General features: G+C 43.6%; 1 protein-coding gene across 6 annotated transcripts in view; it reads right to left on the reverse strand.

Annotated features, from left to right (window-relative positions):
• The window catches only part of MOSPD2 (motile sperm domain containing 2), a 79,051-nt gene that overhangs the window by 23,421 nt on the left and 32,686 nt on the right, over window positions 1-22,944 (reverse strand). For all 6 annotated transcript variants that reach the window (XR_012898649.2, XR_012898654.2, XM_075914515.2 and 3 more), the window contains exons 8-9: window positions 20,973-21,097; window positions 19,037-19,207 (exon numbers count right to left, since the gene is read on the reverse strand). Coding sequence is in view for 4 of the 6 variants with exons in the window: in XM_075914515.2 (XP_075770630.2) it covers window positions 19,037-19,207; window positions 20,973-21,097 (296 nt within the window). In the remaining 2 variants the exon portion in view is untranslated. The remainder of the gene's footprint in view (window positions 1-19,036; window positions 19,208-20,972; window positions 21,098-22,944) is intronic.

Below are 22,944 nucleotides of genomic sequence, written 5' to 3' on the forward strand. Positions count from 1 at the left end.
CTGACCAGACCCAGATGAGGGATTTCGCCCCCATCCCTGCTAAGCCAGGCAGCACAGCTCCCTGCATATGCTCCCTGCATATGGGCTCCTGGATGTGATGGGCAGCCCCGCTGTGGCACGCCGAGCTCTTGGACATGTGGGGCTCCTGGACCTGCCGGCCTGCTCTACTGGGTTGTACCTAGCAACCCAGCTGTGGCATGCCAGGCAGCCTAGTTGCAGGGAGCCGGGCAACCCATCCCAGTCACCAGCCTTCTACCAGGACTCTGGTCCTGGAACACGATGCCAGACCAGGGAGTCCTGGTTAACAAAGGTTCAACCTCTATAACTTGATTTCGAAAAAGAGAATTTGTGTTTTAAGAATTATGACAAAAAGTTCAGTTAAGAGTATTCAAATAAGTCACACCATATAATAAGTAAATAAATGATACAAGATATTAATGATAAAAAAGCAACTAAGTATGAAATGCTTATGAAACAAAAGAAAGTCAAAATTCAATTAACTATGTGAAAGGACTAGTATCATAGAAGTGAGTATAAGAGAATCAACTCTATTCAATAACTTAGAACACAAACATATCAAAAAGGGTGTTTCCCCCGTGGAAAGATTAATGGATAAAAAACAGCAACAATTTAATAAACATACTTAAGAACATAGTATTGGATAACCAAATGATAATCAAAATAAATTAGTTACAAACCTATGATTCAACTTCACATCAATTCTCAAACGAAATAAAAATGGTAAAATAGGATAACTTGTCTTGTTTAAATTGGGATTCATTTATTGTTTGACTAGAAAGTGTTAATTCTGTTTTAAGAAACTACAGTTTTAGGACTAAGCACAGAATTTAGTGAGTTAAATACAAGGTCAGATGACAATTACGGCACAAAGTTCTTATACACATGCATGTTAAAAAGTTTACAATATGAAAGAAGCAGGTTCCAGTAACTTCATATACATGGATTGTTACAATAAGTTGAAGTGGATACTTTTAGTTCTGGGTTGCCAAGTTAATAAGCAAATATGTAGTTTGGTGACAGGGCTAAAACAGTTTAGTTTTACTTAAGGTGAAAGTTGAAATAAGGCAAATAAATTTAGCAAGCTTGACTTTTGACAAAAGCTCTTGTTGCTATTCACTTTATTTGCATGAGGGATTCTCTACATGAAGACAATCACAGACAAACACGCATACAAAGAGTAAACACTGTCAAAACAATTTAGAATTCAAAAAATACTGATTCCTATTTGATATTCTGGATTATAAAATATTCTTATGAAAAATTAATACATCATGAATGTCTCATTGTACGAGGATTCACCACTGCTAACAGAAAATGGACCACGTATACTATTTAATCATGGAGGATTTCTTGCCAAAAAATTAAAAATTCAGCAACGCCATTTGTCAAAACAACACTACACAGCCACAACAGTTTCAACTATTTTGGTAATTTATTATTTCAAAATACCTATCAGCACAGGGTTGGGCAAACTACAGCCTGTGGGCCACGTCTGACCCATCCAGCCCTTTAATTTTGGCTTTTGCTGAGGAGCAGGGCTGGATGCTTGCCCTAACCTGCTCGCCTGACACTTCCCAGCCCTTGACTGACAATTTTATGAGCACCATCTTCCTGCACGCAAAGTCACACTGTGCAAGTGGGATTGGCACAGCTTACCCTGACTTCATTGTGCTGTGTGCAGGATCGGAATCCCACTTATATATGGCAGCGTGTTCAATCCCTGAAGCTCTAGTCTATGTCCAAACTAGCAAATGATCAAGGCCACCAGCACTGTAGGATACCATTCCTATTACAGTCCAATTAGGAACTCTGAGCTCCTTCATTGACCCATCCCCGAGGCACTGCTCCTTCCAGCGATTCACTTTATTTCTCATCAGCCAATCATCTCTGCCCGGATCTTCATCGTCTCCTATGGCCTCATCCTCGGGAGTCTCATAACTGCCATGGGGCCATACCCATCCTAATGCCTGGAATGGCCATCTTGATGCCCTTGCCAGCAAGGCACCTATTTCTTGAATTATTGTTTCAGTGAGCATTTATGGCCCACCATACAATTCCAAACTCAGATGTGACCCTCAGCCCAAAAAGTGCCCCCACCCCGTGTCCACAAGTACATTTGTAATAATACAAAAACAAAATATTAATGTAGAAGTAGAGCGTTAAAGAAACTGTTATGACGATGCTTACTGTGTCCCTTCCTCTCTCCGAGCCCAGCCAGAGCACCAGACACCCACTAGGGATGTTAGACAGCGTGCAAGTCAGTAGTTGTGCAACTGCATCAAATATGCGACAGTCCCCAGGGACTGCAGCCAGTGCACTCCAGCTCCACTCACGAAGAGCCCCTGCCACCTAGGGCTCCTGCCTCTCTATCAGAGGCAACAGCACAGGGTGGCAGGCAGGAGCTGGTCTGCGAGGGGAAACGGTTTAAAAATCAGCTCCCTGTACAGACTGGGGAGCACACGGCAGCAGCAACTCCTTTCCACGGGGGCCTGAGCTCTCCACAGAAAGAAGCTGCTCCACATTCCATGGAGCAGCCTCTGTCCATGGTGAGCCTGAGTCTGCTGCGGACCCCCCCCCCCCCCCACAGACAGGGGCTCGGACCCCCCACAGACAGGGGCTGCTGCCACGGAGAAGCCTCCGTCTGTGGCAGGCTCAGGCTCATCATGGATGGAGGCTGCTCCATGGGATGTGTAGCAGCCTCTGTCCACGGGGAGCTTGGGCGCTGCATGGACAGGGGATGCTCCTAGCCTGCCTCCTTCCCCCCACTGCTGCCTCTGATAGGAGGCAGCAAGGGGGAGGAGAGGCGGTCCACAGAGCCAGCTCCTTGTACATACTGACTTCTGCCTGCCCCCCCCCCCCCACCTTCCGCGCTGCTGCCTCTCTATCAGAGGTAGCAGCACAGAGGTGGGGGGAGGAAGAGACAGATCTGGTACTCATGGGGAGCCGGCTTAAGAGCTGGCTCCCCACAGGGACTGGCTCCTGCGTCCCCCTTTTACTGCCTCTGATACAGGGAGGGAAAGTGCGTGTAGTTGACAGGATTAACTGATAAGCCCAGGCTTATTGGTTAATCATGTAGTCATCTACACATTGACATCCCTAGCACTCAGAACTCCTTTCCCAGGGCCAGTTATGGGGGGGGGGGGCGGGCGGGGTGTGTGTGGGGGAGGGGTCAATTCCCACTCTCCAGCTCAGAGATCCAGAAGTATAGATAGCCAGATACTTGGTCTTAGGCTTGCAGAGTTTCCTGTGGGCCATCCACTCCTCCTCTAGGGGCATGCTGGGAAGCGCTGTTGCCAAGAAACTTCTAGCTCTCCTCCTCCCCCTCCCATGGGCATCCTGTGGCTTAGGCAGGGGAAGGCTTTGCCTTCCCAAACCACCAGCCTTGCACCACCCACAGTCCGTCCCTAGAATGCCTACTATAGGCATTCTCGGGACAGAGCATTGCTGCCCCCAGCTCCTGCCCTCCCTGTGCTCCCAGCTGAGGAGGCTGGAATCACACAACTGACTCCCATTTCCTGGTGCTCCAGGATCTGCACCACGTGCACACTCCCTTCACCTCTCTGCCCCTCCCCAATACTCTGGGGAGTGCTCGGTATGCTGACCCACTTCTCTGCCCCTCCCTCCAGGGAGGCCATGCTGTGCTTGGCGTGCTGCCCTGTCTGATTCCCTAGGAGGGCCATGCTCAGGATGCTGTTCTGCCTCATTCCCTGCCTGTGGGGAATGGGACCTCAGGAGAGAGGGTGGGGCTATAGGTGGGGCTGGGGGAACCAATTTCTGTGGAGCAATGGAAATTTTGTGAGTACATTAAATTTCTGAAAAATTCTGCATTGTGCAGTGGTGCACAATTCCCTCAGAAGCAAGAGGACAAAAGGAAGGTACTTAAGGTTAATGAAAAGGCAAGTTATGCCAAAAAAAAAAAAAGGGGAAGCTTCCTCTTAAGGGAAAAGATACTTCATCATCTGTAAGAGGGACATTATGGTGTTTTTTCTGAAGCAGGGGTAGCTAATCAAGAGACAGAACAAAAGAAAGAAGCCAAGCGAGGAGGAGGGGGTTAAATAAGAAAAGACGAAGGGTACGTCTAGACTACAGGCTTTTGTCGACAAAACCCTGTACAGGCAGTCCCCGACTTACGCGGATCCGACTTATGTCGGATCCGCACTTACAAACGGGGCTCTCGCCCCAGAGGTCGAGTTGGCGGATTGCTACCTGCAAGCTCCGGGGCGAGAAAGCCCCGTTCGTAAGCTGCTCCGGTGCCCGCCGCTGCTGCCGCTTCAGTCCCGGTGTCTGTGGTCTGCTGGAGACGGTCCCCAGCAGACCACAGGCACCGGGCAGCAGCGGCGGTTCCCCGCGCTTCTGAGGCTTTGCTCTGGCAAAGCCTCAGAAGCGCGGGGAACCGCCGCTGCTGCCGCTTCAGTCCGGGTGCCTGTGGTCTGCTGGGGACCGTCTCCAGCAGACCACAGACACCGGGACTGAAGCGGCAGCCACAGCGGGGTCCCGCGCCTCTGAGACTTTGCCAGAGCAAAGCCTCAGAGGCGCGGCATCCCGCTGCCGCTCTGCTCCCCGTGTCCCTGGTCTGCTGGGGGGGGGGGGGCGCAGCTAGTGTGCCCCCCCCCAGCAGACCAGGCTTTTGTTTTGGACCCTGGGGCAGAGCAGCTGGGGTGCTGCCGATTGGTCCTGCAGCGCCGCTCTGGGCACTACTGGACCAACCCGGCAGCACCCCAGCTGCTCTGCCCCAGGCGTCCTGATTCAGCCGCTGCTGGTCAGTTTCTGCAGCGGCTGAATCAGGACGCCTGGGGCAGAGCAGATGGGGTGCTGCCGGGTTGGTCCAGTAGCACCAAAGAGCGGCGCTACTGGAGCAACCCAGCAGCACCCCAGCTGCTCCGCCCCAGGCGTCCCCAAGTCAGCTTCTGCTGAAACTGACCAGCGCTGACTACAGGGAGCCCGAGGCAGAGTTGCTCTGCCCCGGGCTTCCTGGAATCAGCTGCTGATCAGTTTCAGCAGCAGCTGACTTGGGGACGCCTGGGGTTCTTAAGTTGATTCTGTATGTAAGTCAGAACTGGCGGTCAGTTTCAGCAGCGGCTGAATCTGGACGCCAGTTCCGACTTACATACGGATTCAACTTAAGAACAAACCTACAGTCCCTATCTTGTACGTAAGCCGGGGACTGCCTGTAGTCTAGACACAACCCTAGAACTCTGTCGACAGAAGGCGTTATGCCTCGTGAAATGAGGTTTACCAGCATCAACAAAACTGCTGAGTTCTGTCGACATTATGTTGACAGAACTCGGTGGTAGTGTAGACGCAGGTATAGTTTTGTCGACAAAAGTCCACATTTGTCGACAAAACTCTGTAGTCTAGACACACCCGAAGGGAAGGGGAAGGCAGACAGAAACAAGAAGTATTGGGCAGTAGATAGCAAGGTCACAGAAAATGAGGAAGGACTCTGAGGGAGAATTTACCCAAAAGTTACTGCCGGCACCAAGGCGGGAAACTGCCTGCTTTACTGGACACAGATTGCCCCAAGGAATTCTTTGGGCTGGTATCAATATGTTCTGGAGTGATGAGGAAACTAAGGAAGGGAAAGGCATGTACAATGTATTGTTCTGTAGACTTGTACTCTCTTGCACACTGGCTATGCTACAAACTAGGGTGTGATTCAAAGCTCATGTCCACAGACTTAGCCTGAGAGCTAGGTTATGTCTATACTACAGGCTTCTTGTGCAAGAGAGCGTCCACACTGCAAAAGCACACCGAAAAAGCAATGTGCTTTTGCGAAAGTGTGTCCACACTGCATGCATGCTCTCTCAAAAGGAAGCTGATTGCTATTTACAGAATGGCCACCACAGCACCTGGGTTTTTTTTTTTTATTTCCTCTTTTTGTGCAAAAAACCCTGTTCTCCGTCCATACACACTTTGCTTTCCTTGTAGAAAGAAGAATACTTACACCGGAAAAAACTCTGTTCTTTCATTTTACTTGTGCAAAAACGTGCTTGAGGTGTGGATGCTCTGCAAGTTTTTGCGCAAAAACTCTGTAGTGTAGACCTAGTCTCATTGAGCAACTGAGAGTATAAGTGCAGTGCCATAGTAGCATGGGCAGTGACTGCAGCAATAGAGCTTAGCCATGCCAAGTACACATTCACTAGCGTCAGCTTCGGCTCAGCTAAGTCCACTGCCCATGCGATTGTGGCTATGCTATCTATGCTCATGCTAATTCATGAGAGCTAGTATGAGGATGCATGCACAAGCTGAGAAACACTCCTCCTAGCTTGTAATGCAGATGCAGTTGTAGACACTAGGCTGTGTCACTGTATGCTGAATGTTTTATACCAACTATGTTGCCTCTTGAGAGTGTTGCTGTAATCCAGAAGCTTGCCATTTTTTGGAGAGAAGTTCTGGAAGAGGGTGTGCTTTCTTTTCTTAATGGCAGAGTCTGAAGGATCAGCGACTTGTCCAGTGACTGTTAAGTTGGGAAGTGGGTTCCAGCTCTCAGAAGGGCATTCCAGATGGAAGGTTGGTACCCTGAATACACTCCCCCCCCCAAAAAAAAATATTGCGGGCAATGGCTGCATCCCATTCAGGCTCTTGACATGCATTCACCCAGCTATCTCTACACTGTAGTCTGATGGGTGGCCAGCAGGGTGATGCCTGTTCAGATCTGTAACAAAATGGTGCTAGTGCTTGGGATTAGTTGTAGCAGGGATTAGTGCAGTATTGTAAGAAGCTTTTAAAAACGCTTTTGCAAGGAACATCACTTTTGCTATTGGTCTGAAGGGCATGAGCAGATCTTTATCATCATCTTTGATAAAAATAGTTACCAACTATGAATTTAGAACAGCCCAAGAAAGAGCCGATTCTCTACTTGCGTGCAGAGATAGATCTGATGTCTGCTGATTAGAAAGACTGGAGATGGTCCATAAGATATAGTGGTGATGGCGAGAAGTCCAGAGGTGTGTACGCTGAAGTGAAAAAACACTTGTGAAGGAGAGGCAGGTGGCGTTCGTGGCATTGTTGCACTCCCATGTCTGGAATACACACTCCAAAGCAGGGTCCCTTCACATACAGAGCCTGCAAGTTACCAAGCAGATGATGCCACAGATGATCAGTCATGGTGACAGATCCACAACTATGGAGGCTGGTGTAGAGAAGGCAGCTTGTGAGGAGACAGTGATAGAGGGTGCTGGAGGCTTGGCTTCAGTGCTTGCAGACCAGGACAAATGCCACCTGTTCAAAACAGGAAAAGAGGGCAACACTACATTCATGGGACCCAGGGGGAAAAACTTGAGGACATGCCTAATACAGTGTTACTAGGCAAACGTATGTGGGTATGAAGAACTCATTCACTGTGCTTGTATCCTGAGTGTAAAGAAGATTATGGGATGCTAATTGCAGGAATATGGCAGGTGACTTCTCTTCGTGTTATTCTGTATAATGATACCTCAGAGATTATGCCAGAGAGATCATGTGGGTAAGACTCAGTCTCTGAAGGGCAAGCTCACTCCTTACCCTTCCTGGGAGAACTAAATCAGTGCTCACTGCTTCTGTGGCTCAGAATCATAAGAACATTGAGAAGCTAAAACAGTTCAATGTCATGGGCCAGAACATCACTGGAAGCAGAGACCAAAGCACAGCTAACAGGTGCTGTATGTCAGAACTTCCTTGGGAAGTGCGACAGGGTCAAGTCAGAGGGTTACAAAAGAGTACCAGAAGGAAATTATGGGAAAAAAAAGCAAGTATGAAGGAAAATAATATGCGAGCCTTAGACTAAGTAGGTCTCTGTTCCGTGGGAAAACGAGCAGTGGCTGGTCTAGAACCAGCCGAAACTTTCCAGAAGCAGTCTGGACAATAAGGCCAGTTAGAACACCTGGAGTTAATTAGGAGCCTTCCAGAGCAAAGAGAGTCAGGCTAATTAGACCACCTGGGGCCAATCAAGAGCCAGTTGAGATTGGTTTAAAAGGACTCCTTTTCTGTCAGTTAGGTAGCACATGAGAAAGAAGAAAGGTGTCAAAGTGCTGTGAGAGAGATGTTTGGGTGAGAGCTGGGAACTGCCAGGCAGGAAGTGTTTGTTGGAGGAGCAGGTTCCAGGGCAAGGTACTGGGAGGGACTGTCTGGGGAAGTGGCCCAGGGAAGTAGTTGCCAGACAGGGAGTTGAACAAACCCCATCTGTTGCCACTGTCTTATGGTCCTTGGGCTGGAACCCAGAGTAGTGGGTGGGCCTGGGCTCCACCCACTCTGCCTATACCACTACAGTCTCTGTCCCTGGATAAGGAGGCTGGGACTACAGAGGGGTTTCACCCCCATACCCTGGACTAGCCTGTGATGAGTATGGCTCAGTACGCTGTGAGACCTGCCACTAGTAAAAAGAAAGACTGTGTGGTGAGACACAGTGAGCCTCTGAGGCTGAACACCATCTGCCATAAGTGCAGGACCCACAGGCACAGCCGTAGCTTTGCCACAGAAAACAAATGTAGAGCAGGGTGGAATATTGCCAAATTCATGATACCTACTAGACAGTAGAAAAAGCCCCAAAAGAGCATGAAGTGACTGCTTAGGGACATGCAGAAGAAATAGCACCCCATAATCTATGACTCATGATCATTACAATGCAACAGAACCAAAGGCAAATTGGGGAAGCAATACATTTCATTTTCTCTCTTCCCCAAGAGGTGGGAAGAAGGGGACTATGTGTAGATTCCACCTTGCCAGGGGACAGGGACTACTCTTCACAACACCACTGCAGTGCCAAGAACCACTCTACTGGGACCCAAATCTTCCTGTGGCAACTCCAATCAGCAGTATTGAGGTGACCAGAAAAGGGTGGAGACCCATGAACTCCGCAGCCTTTGTAATCCCTTTCCCGAGATATTGAGGGAGAAGAGTTATACAACATACACAGGCACTAACTTATAAAGGTTTCATGCAATTTGTACATTGGTGAGATCCCTGGAACAAATGTATGATGTTAGTGTCTACTGCTACTATTCAATCTAAATATGGACTGTCAATAGTGTTCCCTGCAAGATGAGCACGAAGTCATACAGGAGAGATTCAGATGCCGCCCAGTTGGTTAGCAGAGTGCCCACTGCCACCTATTTCTACTGGTGGTGTACCTCTGCACATGCCTTAGTGCACATAAAATGTATTCTGTACATAGACAGAAAAAAAAATCAGAGGGAACACAGTGTCAATGTACCATAGACTATTTGTTGAGTATCTCCTCCTTTTTTTGGTCAAGAGAGAAATGTGACAGTCTGGTAATCTCCCTGTAGGACCAGTTCATAATATCCACCAGGAATTACTAAATGTTCTTCTTCTAAACTGCTGTAGCACAAATGTGTGTCTAGGTGGTACCACCATCTCTGATACAACATGTATCAGTAACACTACAGTCTGGTACTTCAGATGCAAAAAAGCTATATGAAAAAGGTGTACTGACATTGTAGAAAGAAAGCACCCAAGTTATCAGAAGGGGTTTAAAATAAGGAAGCACAACACAGAAAGCTAGACAGGAAGAGAAAGTGTTGGACAGGAGAGCAAAGTCATGGACAATGTGGAAAAAGGAGACTTCATTAAGGAGAAGCCTGCACAACATAAACCAGCTTGCATGAGGACGGGAAACCCTGCCTCTCCCCTGCAAGGAGATGTCTCTCCCCCTCCCTTCACCAAGTACTCTGAACCGGCCTAAAGAGAGCTCTGGAGTAGCGAGGAAACTGAGCAGGGAAAGGCACATAAAGTTCATTGGAGCTGTGCAGTCTTGTGCTTTATATAAACTGAAGCGAAGAACAGGGGTGTTAGACTCTGGGAAAAGTATTGGTGTGCGTTGAATGTTTTATTACTACTAGGCTGCTTGCTTCCTGAGAGTTAAACTACAAGCCAAAATTTTCAAACTTAAGTATGGAAGTCTGAAGGGTGAGTAGTGTGTTCAAAGCACTCAGCTCAGTCTGGGGGGGTCTGTATGCACACTCTGGCACAGACCTACATTCCCTTACTAGAGGCTTACAACACCCAGGGAAACAGACACAAAAGCTTGAATTCCCTTCACAGCCGTCTAGTGGGTGGCTAGCAAAACAGAAGCTGACTGTCACAAATTTAAAGTTGATATGCAGAGAAGTAAGAAAACCACAATGCTCCTTTGTATTTGAAATAAATATGAATTTGTACTTTGGTGTGATCACTGGAATTGTACAATCTTTGAAAGATCAGTAGACACAGCCTAAAGATCAGTTTAGCAGATTACTTGCTGAGTAATAGGCATGTAAAAGGTTAATCAGAAAGCCTCACCCTTCGTGAGTGAGACTTACAGGGTTCCAATTAACCAATAGGGGCTGGAGCAGTTTGCTGCCCACCCCAAGCAGGGGGCTGCTCTAACCCTGCTGAGCCCACCAGAACAGCCCCTGTCCGTGGCATGACCTGGCCGCCCCTTCCCACAGCGCATGTTACATGCTGGCTCCTCAGGAGCAGGACTAGCAGCAGCAGCAGCAGCAGCAGCAGCAGCAGCAGCAGCAGCAGCAGCACTTGCCAGCCCCACTTCTAGGGAGACTTCCACTGCAAACTGTGCAGTATAAAGCTTATTTAAACTTTACACTGCAGAGCCCTCAGTGCGTGTAACTGCTATGATTTTTAGCGGTTAGATGGTTACATTTTTAAACAGGTTTTTACACTCCTATTGAATACTCTACACTTTTTGGGTTTTTTAGGACAAGGGAGATGTGACTATTTGGCAGATTATATGAACCAGGAATTATGAAATCTTCCTACTTAAAAACTGCTATATTAAAATGTCTCAGTAAAACATTACCACACAAAAATGGAAATGAAGCGAGTATGGGACATGAAAAACTAGTAGTCCTGCGGCAACTTAGGCTGCATCTACACTGCAAGTTTTTGCAGCAGAAAATATGCTACTGAGTCTCTCATCAGCATGAGTCAGTGTCATTAGCATATTTTCTGCCAATTTTTTGCACAAGGGGTTTTTGCGCAAAAAGAAGCAATTTAGCCGCTTCCGTTTTGCGCAAGCCTCCTCCTTTTGCGCAAGATCTGTATGCTTCTCCCGGATCATGCGCAAAAGGGGGAAAAAAGGGTTTTTTTGCACAAAACGGAAGTGGCTAGACTGCTTCTTTTTGCACAAAAAGTCGGCAGAAAATATGTTAATGACATTGCGACTCATGCTACTGAGTCCCGCATTAGCATATTTTCTGCAGCAAAAACAAGCAGTGTAGACAAAGCCTTAGAGACTAACAAAATATAACATATGGAACAGGAGGTATTCACACATGCTATTAGTTATCTATAGTTAGAAATACAGAACACAACTAAGATCAGTATCCAAAAGTATTCCAGATTTTATATCAAAGTAACCTTGAAGTGAGGTTTGGAAAGAGCGTCTCTTGTTCACATGCATATGATGTAGTTGCCACAGAGGAAGAGAGCTGAGGACTTTAACAAGCAATTTCACACTTACAGACCTATCAACTGCCAGGAGTGAGTGAAAGACAGATAGTGGAGAAACAGTGATTAGAGTCCATAAATGTAAGCACTCCTGAAAACTGATTAATGTATTAATTTTAATTGGACAAAAAAAGTTAACCCATGTACAACTCTCAAAGATCTAACCCATTATAATTTCAGATTTTAGGCAACACACAAGGTCAACTCTAAGCAATAAAAAGAATTTTGCTAAGCAAGTGATGATTAAATCAGCTGTAACACAAAATACAGAGTATCTAGGTGAAAAACAGACAACTTCAATGCTATTTTCTTTCCTGTTCCCAGTGCAATTTTGCTTGTTATTTATTTGGAACCAGATTTCAGTATCATCTATGGAAATGAAATTTATTAATTTGGTATATTTCAATGAATACATCTCATCAGTACTAGGGTCTAGATTTAAAGGAACAAACATCTGAACTTCAGAAGAGTTTAGTATTCTAGGGGAACATCTTCATTCACTAAACTGGAGACAGACATTATGGAATTCAATTTAGCAGATATACTTATAGACCTGTAAATCAAACGCAGAGGGCAGCTCTGGCTGGCGTACGTTACTCCTCACAACGGAGAGGAGTAAGGGAGCTAATGGGAATATTTGCTCCTGTCAGTCTCCCACAGTTGAGACACTGCCCAACCTGGCTTATGGCAAGACAACTCCAGTTACACAGAATACACCACACACCTTAAGCTGACCTGCCAGGTGTATGTAGACAGGCAGAGGCTGCTCCAGCAGCAGTCCCTGTCTGGGGGTGGGATCTCAGCAGGGAGCTGGGCCCCCCAGTAGACAGGGGCTTCTGCTTCAACAGTCCATGGCCATCCCTGGCCGCTGTGAGCCGGGCTGCTGGATTCAGTGCGAGCTGGGACTGAACAGTCCTGGCTCGCGGTGGTCTAGGATACTGCACCTCTGCATTTTAAATGTAGAAAGATCCCAGCAGCTCTTACTACATTTAAAATGCAGCACCAGCCAACTCCAGGAACTACTCCCACTGCAGTTCTGCAGAGGTTCTGCAGAGTGGCCCTTACCAACCCATTGCACAGTTGATACAAATTGTATTGACTACATGATTAGCCAGATAACCACAATTTAATATCCTTAGTTCCCTCCAGCACCACCTCTGCAGTGTGTGCGTGCGTGCACGGAGGGGCGGGGGAAGGTAGGGAAGGCAGAGCCTCAGCAGTCCTGGAGCAGGCTGGCACAAGCTAGGACTGCTCAGACTAGTCCTGGGAGCTAACCCCACTCCAGCTCTGTACTTTAAACATAGGAAGAGCCCAGTAACTATTTAAAATGCAGAGCTGCAGTGGCAGTAGTGAGTGCCCCCCTCATCAAGTAGTTGATGGAAATTCCATTGACTACATGATTAGCTAGTTAACTGTTACTTAACATCCCTAGTCTGAATCAGTACTGAGATGAGTGTGTTTGGGACTTCTGGACATTTCAATGAAGACACCCTCTGAATCACTCATATAAAGAAAAAGAAAAAACCTCAACTGTATTTGGTGTCTCGGTTCATACATTAGAATTCCCTTCAGCTATAATGATGGGCTGGCTCAGCTTCAAAAATATATCAGTATTATAATCACAATATTTAGGATGTACCCATCTTGGGTTGCATTTTATCAGATAAATTAAGTCATCCTTACACAATTCCTACCCATCTGGTAGGTGGCAACTGAATTTTTACAGTTCAAAATGCTATACAGTAGAACCTCAGACTTATCAATGACCAGTCAACTATATACATCATTTGAAGCCAGATGTAATCAGACAGCATCAGAAACAAAATAAAAAAAGTGCAAATACATTACAGTTACCGAGTTAATGTTAGCCATTAACTTGGCCTAAAAAAAAACAAAGGCAAAGTTTAAAAAAGATGCAACAAGGTAAGGAAACAGTGTTTGTATTTGTTTCATTTAAAGATGGTTAGAAGCAGCATTTTTATTCTCAGTAGTTAAGTTTAAAAGCCATACATACATAAGTCAATGTAAACTTTTGAAAAAACAACTCTGAACAAAATGTTATGGTGGTGAACATTGCAGTGTTAACTTCAATTCCCAAAATATTCATAACTCTGCAGTTCTACTATAGTTCTTTAATTTCTTAGTTAGTATTAACGAAAAATATAAAACTAGTAGAATTCTTGAGAAGCCTTTTACCTTTATTGCGTGTTGCTAGCTCTTCTTGAAAGATTTAACAGGATACAATTTTCCTGTATTGTGTTGTACCTTGGTGACTATATCCTTGAAATTGTCTTTCATTTTGAAATTTTAAAATTTGTCCTTTCTTCTTTCACTTACCAGTAGGTTAGGAATCATTCACCATCTTTCAAGTGTAGCAAAAGTCATTTTTAATTTGATTCTAATTTTAGAAAATGGCCCTATTAAAAAAAATATCCTAAATCCCCATTATTAAAAATATTCTAGCTATCCTAGGCAATGTCCTCAGTAATTTGAAAACATAAGTAAAAATAAACAAGAATTCTATTCCAGAAGCTAGTAACATTTTCTAATATTAAATCCACAATTTGTATTCTTAAACTTTGTACAAGTTGCACCTCCTTCATCCGGCACCCTCGGGATCTGACCAGTCCCAATTGAGGGGATTGGACAGACCACAGGAGGTCCCTCCTAACATGGCTGAACTGCTGCCCCCCTGCTAGGGCTTCAGCCCAGCACCACTGTTACCTGCCCAGCTGTGGCTCCCCAGGCCAGGTCCCGAGCTCGGTGGCCACTGCCGGGACCCGAGCACCGCGGCCAGAGCTGGAGTTCCCTGGCTGCTGCTGGACCAGAGCTCTGCAGCCGGACCTGAGTTCCACAGATGCTGACCACTACTGCTACCTCCCAGCCACAGGGTGGCAGAGTTCTCCACTGCACTGCCTGTCTCTCTGGCATTTTCTTCCTCTACCCCCACACATGGGGCTCCCAGCTGAGTTGTTGCCAGACCATGGATGTTGCCAAAGCAGAGTGTCCTGGGGTTAAGGGAGGTACAACCTGTTCAACATTCCCAGTGCTGAAATGTTTCTTGCATATTTGTTTATTTGCATATGCTAATGCGACTATAATCGTAAGGAGTAAGAATACTTATTTTCCAAATATAAAAACTGTAACAAACAATGTTATACAAGGGGTTTTATTACAAGAAAAAAAACCCGAATTCCTATAATCTTGAAATTTAATATAAAACCATAAACTTTTGTTGTAATAGCCAACACACTTGGCTAGCAATTGTGATCTCAGGATCTGAAACTTCAGTGGGAAACATCTATGCTAAAAACATTCAAGGAAGTAAGTCAAAGTATTCAGTTACAAAGATGGCCACAAGGAGGTTTCCCCCCCCCCCCCCCAAATCAAGCATCCTGATGTCTAAACCAAAGAAAGCTGAAAAGTTTACCTTCTGATAGCCAACAGTTTAAGGTTCCATCCCTTCCTTGTTACCATCATGTTACTGCCTCTTCACAGCTAATAGGAGTAGAGTTTACCTCAGTATGAAGCTTAAATTACAGCCTTTGAGAATCTGGATGCAACTTTTAAAAAGAGATGGATTTGTGTATTTTAAGATTAAACATACACCTCTCTTGGGATACACACTTTTTTTCCCCAATTTCATTAACATATCAGTTCAGTATCATAGCTTAGCCAAAGTCAGAGTAAGAATTTAAGGGAAAAAAAGATGGGAGTAGGAATAAAAAGAACTCACAGGTGTGCCGCGACCGTTTGAGGAAAAGTAATGGCCGCTAGAGCCACTGCGACGCAGCAGGTGATGCGAAGGGTGGAAGAGGTGAGTGGTGATGCAACGGTAACATGACTGGAAACGAGACGGGGTTAACTGCGTTCCTCCTCAAGTGCTTCCACGTGAAGGGTGGAAGAGGCGAGTGAGTGATGACACAGCACGAAATGAGGCGGGGCTACCCACGTTCCTCCTCATGTGCTTCTGCACCCGGCTTGTAATTGCCTGAAAAAGCTCCATGCCTTGGTTGCACCCCCTGCCAGAGGGGAGGAACATTGTAGGGTCAGTAGCAGGGCCAGCTCTGATTGGCTGTCTCTGCTGCTGGTCTGGGGATCCTGCCTGCCAGGAAAGAAAACTGCCCTACAGCCGCCACCCCAGCTGGGTCTTTGTACCGCTGCCTTTAGCCCTTACTTGTTACCCAGGACAGCTGAGGGGGGCCAGATACAATGTTCCTTCTTTGTTGGACAACTTTTTTTTATTTAATGGAGAGCAACTGACAGGTTATGTTTGGGATACTTAGATTAAAAAAGATGTTCCACTTTTCAAAAGATTATTTAAAAGATACTTAAATAATCATTGGGCAGTGAGCGAATATTGTCGTTGTCAATAGAAGTGTCACCTGGTGTTCAAGGTGTGTGGGGTGTGGTTTTCCCTCCCTCCCCAAACCAAAAACCTCTTGGTGTTCCTCAAAAAAAATTGTTTGGTGTTCCTTGGTCTTAAAGTTTAAGAAACACTGGTTTAAACCAATAACGGTAACCGATAAGCTCATGCTTAGCAGTTAACTAGTTAATCGGTTGAATTCTAACATTACTAATTCACAACCATATGTCGTTCTAAGGAGATTCATACTTACAAAGGGGGTTCTAATTCATGCAAAAGGAAGAAAATAATGAATTATGGATGTTATGTTAGTTTACTTCCCAGTAACTCTGGCCTGAAACTCAGGAGAGGTGTCTGGTGTGATTCGATGCACGATTTAAAAGATAGACATTATAATGTAATGGTCTAAGGGAATAACTACGTAAAAGAATATCACATTTGCATACTCAAGAGTCATATCTGGTGCCTTTGGTATAGGACCATTACTAGATGGAACTAGTAAAACTGTTAATGATACACGGAAGACCAAAATGTTTATATAAATTTCTAATATTTATTTGGTAAAAAGCAGAATGAGGAACTCCTATCATAGGAGGATGAAGTAATTTACAGTATGTTAATAAGCAAGGACGATATTACATAACCTACAAAGGGATAAATATTTTAAAATCAGCAGGTTCCAGTAACTTGCTCTGTAGAGTTCTAAAAGAGTTGGCTGGGGAGATCTGAGTTGCTGATAATTTTTTATGAAGCCTTGGAATACTGGGAAAATTCCAGAAGATTTAAAATATTGGCACAAAGTTAGCCACTATTTCAAAGAGGGTAAAGAGGAAGACCCAGATAACTATCTAGTGGAAAAGCTGATATTACACTGATTTGATAAAAGATATGAAGATGATTAATGCCAATCAATAGGATTTTATGGAAAACATGTCGTGTCAAATCAACCAGATTTCATTCTTTGAGATTAAAAGTTTGATTGGTAAAGATAATTGTATAGATGTAATATATAGAGACTTTTGCAAGACATTTGACATAGCACCACACAGTCTAACTAAAAATTAGCATTATAAAGTATCTGTAGAATACACATTAAACTGTCTGTGTAAGTAGTGGTCTACTTCTAGTAGAGTCCCACAAGTACTAGTACCAGGTCTTGTGCTATTCAACCTTTTCATGAATGGTATGGAAGTAAATATAAAGTCACTGCTGATAAAATATGCAGATGACAAAGACTGGTGGAATGGTAAATGATAAGGAGAGAGTAGTCAGACATCAATGGGTTTCAGCTGGTGAACTTGGCCTATTCAAACAAAATGCGTTTTCAAAACACAGCTGAATGCAAGATTACACATCTAATAACAAGGAATGCAGGACATTCTAACTGAGGGTACATCCACACAGCAGGACAAAAGTTGAATTAAAATATGCAACTTCAGCTATGTCAATTGCGTAGCTGAAGTCAAAATAGTTCCAATACACAGCAGGAAGTCAAAGGAAGAATATTCTTCCTTTGACTTCCCTTATTCCTCATGAAATGAGGGTTACAGGAAGTCCACCATCTCAACAACATTATTTCAAAATAATGGCTTGTTGTGTAGATGTGCATTTCAAAATACCATCAGTTATTCCAAAATTATGCTGCTGTGTAGAGGTACCCAAAATGTCCTGGAGAGCAATAACTCTGCAAAACAGGTGGTTTAGAAGTCACAGTGGACAAGCAACTTAATATGAGCTTCCAATTTGCTGGCAAAGTAAGTGAATGTAACCCCTGGATACATTTAAAAAAAAAAAAAAAAAAAAAAAAGGAACAGTGAGCAAGAGTAGGGAGGCAATTTTACCCCAGTATATAGCATTTGTGAGACCGATACTGAAATACTGCATACTGTTTCAGTGTCTTTCAAAAGACTGTAGAAAAAAAAAAAAAGATAGCAAATGGGCAGAAAAGAGCCATAAAGATGATTAGACGGGCAGAAAAAATGACAGAGAGAGAGACTTAAAGAATGCAGTCTAATTTATCAAGACGACAACAGATTATTTGATTATAGTGTGTAAGTACCTCTACGGGGCCAAGATGTCAAGTACGAAATGACTCAAATTTAGAGGAGAAAGGCATAACAAGAATCAATGGCAGAAAGCTGAAGCCACACAAATTTAGGCATATTTTTTTAATAATAAGAGCGGTTGACCCTTGGAACACAATCTACCAAGAGAAGAGGTGGATTCTCCAACTCTTGACATCTTCAAATCAAGACTGGACGCCTTTCTGGAAAATATGTTTTAAGTCAAAACATAAAATGCAAGTTAATGGGCTCAATACAGGGGTAACTTGACTAGATTTAAGGGCCTATCATAGGCCATGTACTTTGATTTCTTGTTTAATGGTTCCTTCAGGCCTCAAATTCTAAAAGCATATTAAATAGAAATTGCTCTCTGTACATCAAGAAGAAAAAAAATCTTAAAGTACTAATGGAAACTGAAAATGTTTACACTATAAATTAGAAATATTCAACGTAAATGATATAAATATTATTAAAGTAATATTCTAAGTATGAAGTTGTGGCAATAACCAAGAATTCCAGATTCTGAACTACAATTGCTATTTTTCACAAGCAACCGACAAAATTTACAAAAGCCTATCTTCATGTAATCCTTGTCCCCTGATACTGGAATGGATTCTGTACAGGTGTAAGACTATAATCACACAGATAAGATTGAATGATTCTGAGCCTTGACCATATAAAAAAAGCCTAATACCTTTTCTAGATGCTAACCCTCAATAGCATGTTTCAATTGTTTACTTAGTAGTCCCTCTCTCAGGAGCTGATTAAAACATCTATTGAGAAAACTGGATACATGGTTTTCTCAATAGAAAATTAATGGAATGGTTACACCAAAATAAGTTTAAAATCTATTTATATATCTAAATTTTATGGATAAAGTTTTTTTATATATTAAAAATCACATTGCACATTTAACTGAGCAGTACCCAAACACACACACAAACACACACACAAACAAAGGTTAATACTAGTTTTTCTGTGCGCGCACTGTAGTCTCCATGATAGCAGAGCTAGTTCTTAGGTTTTTAATGCGTTTTTCCACTGTATGCGACAAGCATCCAGACAGTGTAAAAAATAAATTACGCCCAACTTTTCATATCAACTTTTCATATCATTCTTAGCCTTTAGAGTTAATGGATACCTTTTTTGAATTGAGAACTTGCTCTTCACTGCATTCTCTAGCCTCCTTGCTGTCTGCTTCTATCTCCTCTTTACTTTCAATTTCATCTTCACTAGCAATAGGTCCATTTTCACACAATGGAGTTTGAAAATCATCATCAACCAATGGAGGGTAACTGTACTTGAAAGTATCCTATAATACAAGAATATTTAATACACTAGTATATCAGAAGAAAGGAAAAGTGATCATAAAAGAAGTGTTTTTTTTTTTTTAGTTTTTACATCTTATATATTTAATTTATATAATGTAAGTTCCATTGGATCCATGGAAAAAAAACTGGTTGAATTTTGTTCACCATAATATCAAATATGATAATCTAACACAGCCATTAATTTATAGCTAATAGCAATGTTTATATTCCCTCAAACAGGTTGCAGAATTTGTTGTGAACTGAAATTCGGCATTGAAAAATATAAAGGAGTGGGATTAATCCAAATTTTGTTTCTACATAACACAGACACAAACTTAAAACAGAAATAAGACAAAGTTACAGAAGTACAAAAAAATTGAAAAAAAAATCCTTTAACTGCTCTGGTTTTAAAGAAAATTATACAGATAGTCCATGATTTGGATTTGTAAAAACTAAAACAGATAAGCTATATATTAATGTTTAAAGAATTAGCATTATACATGTGCATTACCTATTTTAATACAGACTTTCAGTCGATATCACTAGAGACTTGAAAATACACAGGTATTCACTTTCTCCTGTCAGGTTGGTTAAACACTAAAATAAATTGCCCAAGGAGGTTGTGGAATCTCCATCCCTAGAGATATTTAAGAGCAAGCTGGAGAGACATCTTTCAGGGATGATCTAGAAGGTGCTTGGTCCTGCTGTTAGGGCAAGGGACTGGACTTGATCTCTCGTGGTCCCTTCCAGTTCTATGCTTTATATCTGTGGACCATTTTTTTCAGATAGCAGCAGAGATGCAGATACAAATTTTGCATCCATGCATGGCTCTTCAGCAGACTCACCACAATGCAGTGGCTGTCACCCAACAGCGCTGCTCTCTGATTCATACAGCAGAGGGGATAGCTTGGTAGGTATTCTGGGAATTGGAGCCCTCAGCTTCTCTGGATGGAGGAAGTAGACTAACTACAACTTCCAGAATGGAGTGAAGTGCCATTTTGAAAGAGGTGTGACAGTGTAATTTAAATTAGTGGGTGGTGAGGGCCCATGCTATGGAGGGACAGTAGTTAGCCCCAATCTGTACAGACTGGGTCTGCATACATTACTGCCCCCGCAGCTGTAGCGGGGTGTCCAAGCCTGCTTCATTGGGTGGGTGGCACTGCACATAAGGACCCAGGATTGCAGCTTTCCCACCAAAAACAGGGGAAGGAAGTACGGCAGAGAAAGAGCAAGGGTGGGACAGTAGGTCTCTGGGGAGAAGGACTGGGTGGATCTTCAATCTATTATGGTTTGGAAGGAAGTGAAAAATACAAGTCCTGTGCAACTGAAGTTACCAAATTAGGATTACAGAGTTACTGCCTATCTTACAAAAAGAGATAAGAAATCTCTTTAAGACTTACCATTTAAAATCTCCAGTTGATATTTAATAGAACTTAAAATTAACAGTAAATGTGTAAGTTTATTAATATCAAATGGACACTACCAGACTCTTCCCTGAAAAATTTTAGTTGGCTCTACTACCAAAGTGTGTATTTTATATACAGCCGGTCCAAGTTACGAATGCATCAACTTACAACCATTCGTATTAATGACCAACCTCCTATACAGCTGGTCCCTGAGTTACAAATGAAATCCGCACTTACGAACAGATCAAAATACAACCTAGTGTTTGGTACTTAACTCATTCGTAAGTCGGGAACTGGCTGTACACAAAAAAAATTGCATGAAGATATTAACCAGTGTATTTTAAAATTTTAATATACTTACAATTCCACCCATGTAGCCAGGCAGATATTCTGCACTGATGTATTCCTGTATTTCATTCTTGTTTGTGAACTTCAACATGCTTATTGCATCTGGACCAAGCCAACCCTTCACAATTTTAAAAGCAGCTAGACAGAAAATAATAAATAAAGTTGCATGAAAAAATACTGCAGTCTTATCTGACATTGATGGCATGTAAATAAAAGCTCATAAAATAAATGCTCATAAAATGTTAGGCATGACACTGCTAGATGTCCAGGTAGGGTTTCTTTACCCAGTTATAAAATGTTACAATAGGCAAAGAGCACATGTACATATCAGGATCTTGTGGTATAAAAACTTTGAGATAAATTTGTGAAGAGTCCTTTTGTGTAATACTTGTGAGCGGCAAAGTAATGGAGGTTATCAGAAAAGTGTGCCTATAAAACCTTGATAATTGTTTTGTGTAAAACATGATCTTTTTCTGAGTTTTGTTTTGCTTTAAGTTCTTTTAATTGGTTCTATTGGCCTCCTCTGCCTTTTAATACCATGAGACCAAATACATAAGATTCAAGGAAAGAAAAAAAAAAATCCATAATGAAATGTTTAGAAAAACTGGAAGCACCTGAGAGGGAATTATTTACAAGTGAGAGTTCATTTTCTGAATGTATTGTCTCAGAGCCACACAGCACCAGGTCACTTGACCATGGAATCTCTGAGTAGTTGTTGACACTAGACACAATAAGCCACAGAACAAACTTGCACCCAGAAGCCTGATTTGGATGTATGCTCTAAAAACTGAGAAGAGGGATGTTCAGTGAAGGCAATAGATTTGTGCAACAAAAGTTATTGCTGGTAAGTAGTCCCTTGGTACTACCGTTTCCCCAGTCCCCACTGCAGGACACTAGCTCTTTGAACAGTAACTGATGTACTACCCACCCAAAATAAGCATCTGGTCTTGTCAAGGGACCTGTAAAGTGGAATACTGAATTTCATGCAGCAGCCCCACCCTAGATAAGGACCAGTACCTCTTCCTGTGAAAGGGATCTCTGAAAAGGAAGGGCGGAATGGGTCTTGGCATGATTTCCTACTAGAGGAAAATAGCACAGCTGAAGTGCTACATATGAAAAAAATGCAGTAAAAAGAGGATTTTTATGCTCTATAGTTAGTTTAGGACTCTCCAATGTATTTTTAAATTTGCTTAAGTGTAACAGTGGTTGTTGCAAAGGTGGCTGAAGCAGGGGAAAAAGGTTCTGGATAAGTCTGCGAGGACTTGGGGTCTCTGATGGTAACCTGCTCAACAGAATTGCTCGAAATAACCTCTATGGAACATTCTGTAAAACAAGTGGGATCAAATTCCATGACCCAGTTGCTAATATGATTACTTATATCCTTCCCAAGACTGGATCAGGCTATCAACTGAAGTGGTAACAGGACAAAAAACTAAGGGTATGTCTACACTACCATGTTAATTCGAACTAACGGACATTAATTCGAACTAACTTTGATAGGTGCTACACTGCGCTCCGCTAGCTCGAACTTAATTCGAACTAGCGGAGCGCTTAGTTCGAACTAGGTAAACCTCATTGTACGAGGACTAAGCCTAGTTTGAACTTACTAGTGCGAATTAAGGGGTGTGTAGCCCCTTAATTCAAACTAGTGGGAGGCTAGCCCTCCCCAGCTTTCCCTGGTGGCCACTCTGGCCAACACCAGGGAAACTCGTCTGCCCCCCTCCCGGCCCCGGGCCCCTTAAAGGGGCACGGGCTGGCTATGGTGCCTGTGCCAGGTGCAAGCCTGCCAGCACCCAGCCAGCAGACCCTGCACCTGGCACAGCTCGAGCCAGCCACCCGATGCCCCCCAGCCCTCCTCCTCTTCCCGGGACCAGGCTGGCGGCTCCTGGGAGCTTGCCCAGGACCTCAAGAGGCAGGCACCCACCTGGTCCAGTGCGGACATCGTGGACCTCGTCTACAACCTCGGCACTAGGCACAGGAAAGCG

This window comes from Pelodiscus sinensis, chromosome 1 (genome assembly GCF_052426305.1).
Source record: "Pelodiscus sinensis isolate ZL-2025 chromosome 1, ASM5242630v1, whole genome shotgun sequence".
In the NCBI taxonomy this organism is placed as follows: Eukaryota; Metazoa; Chordata; order Testudines; family Trionychidae; genus Pelodiscus; species Pelodiscus sinensis.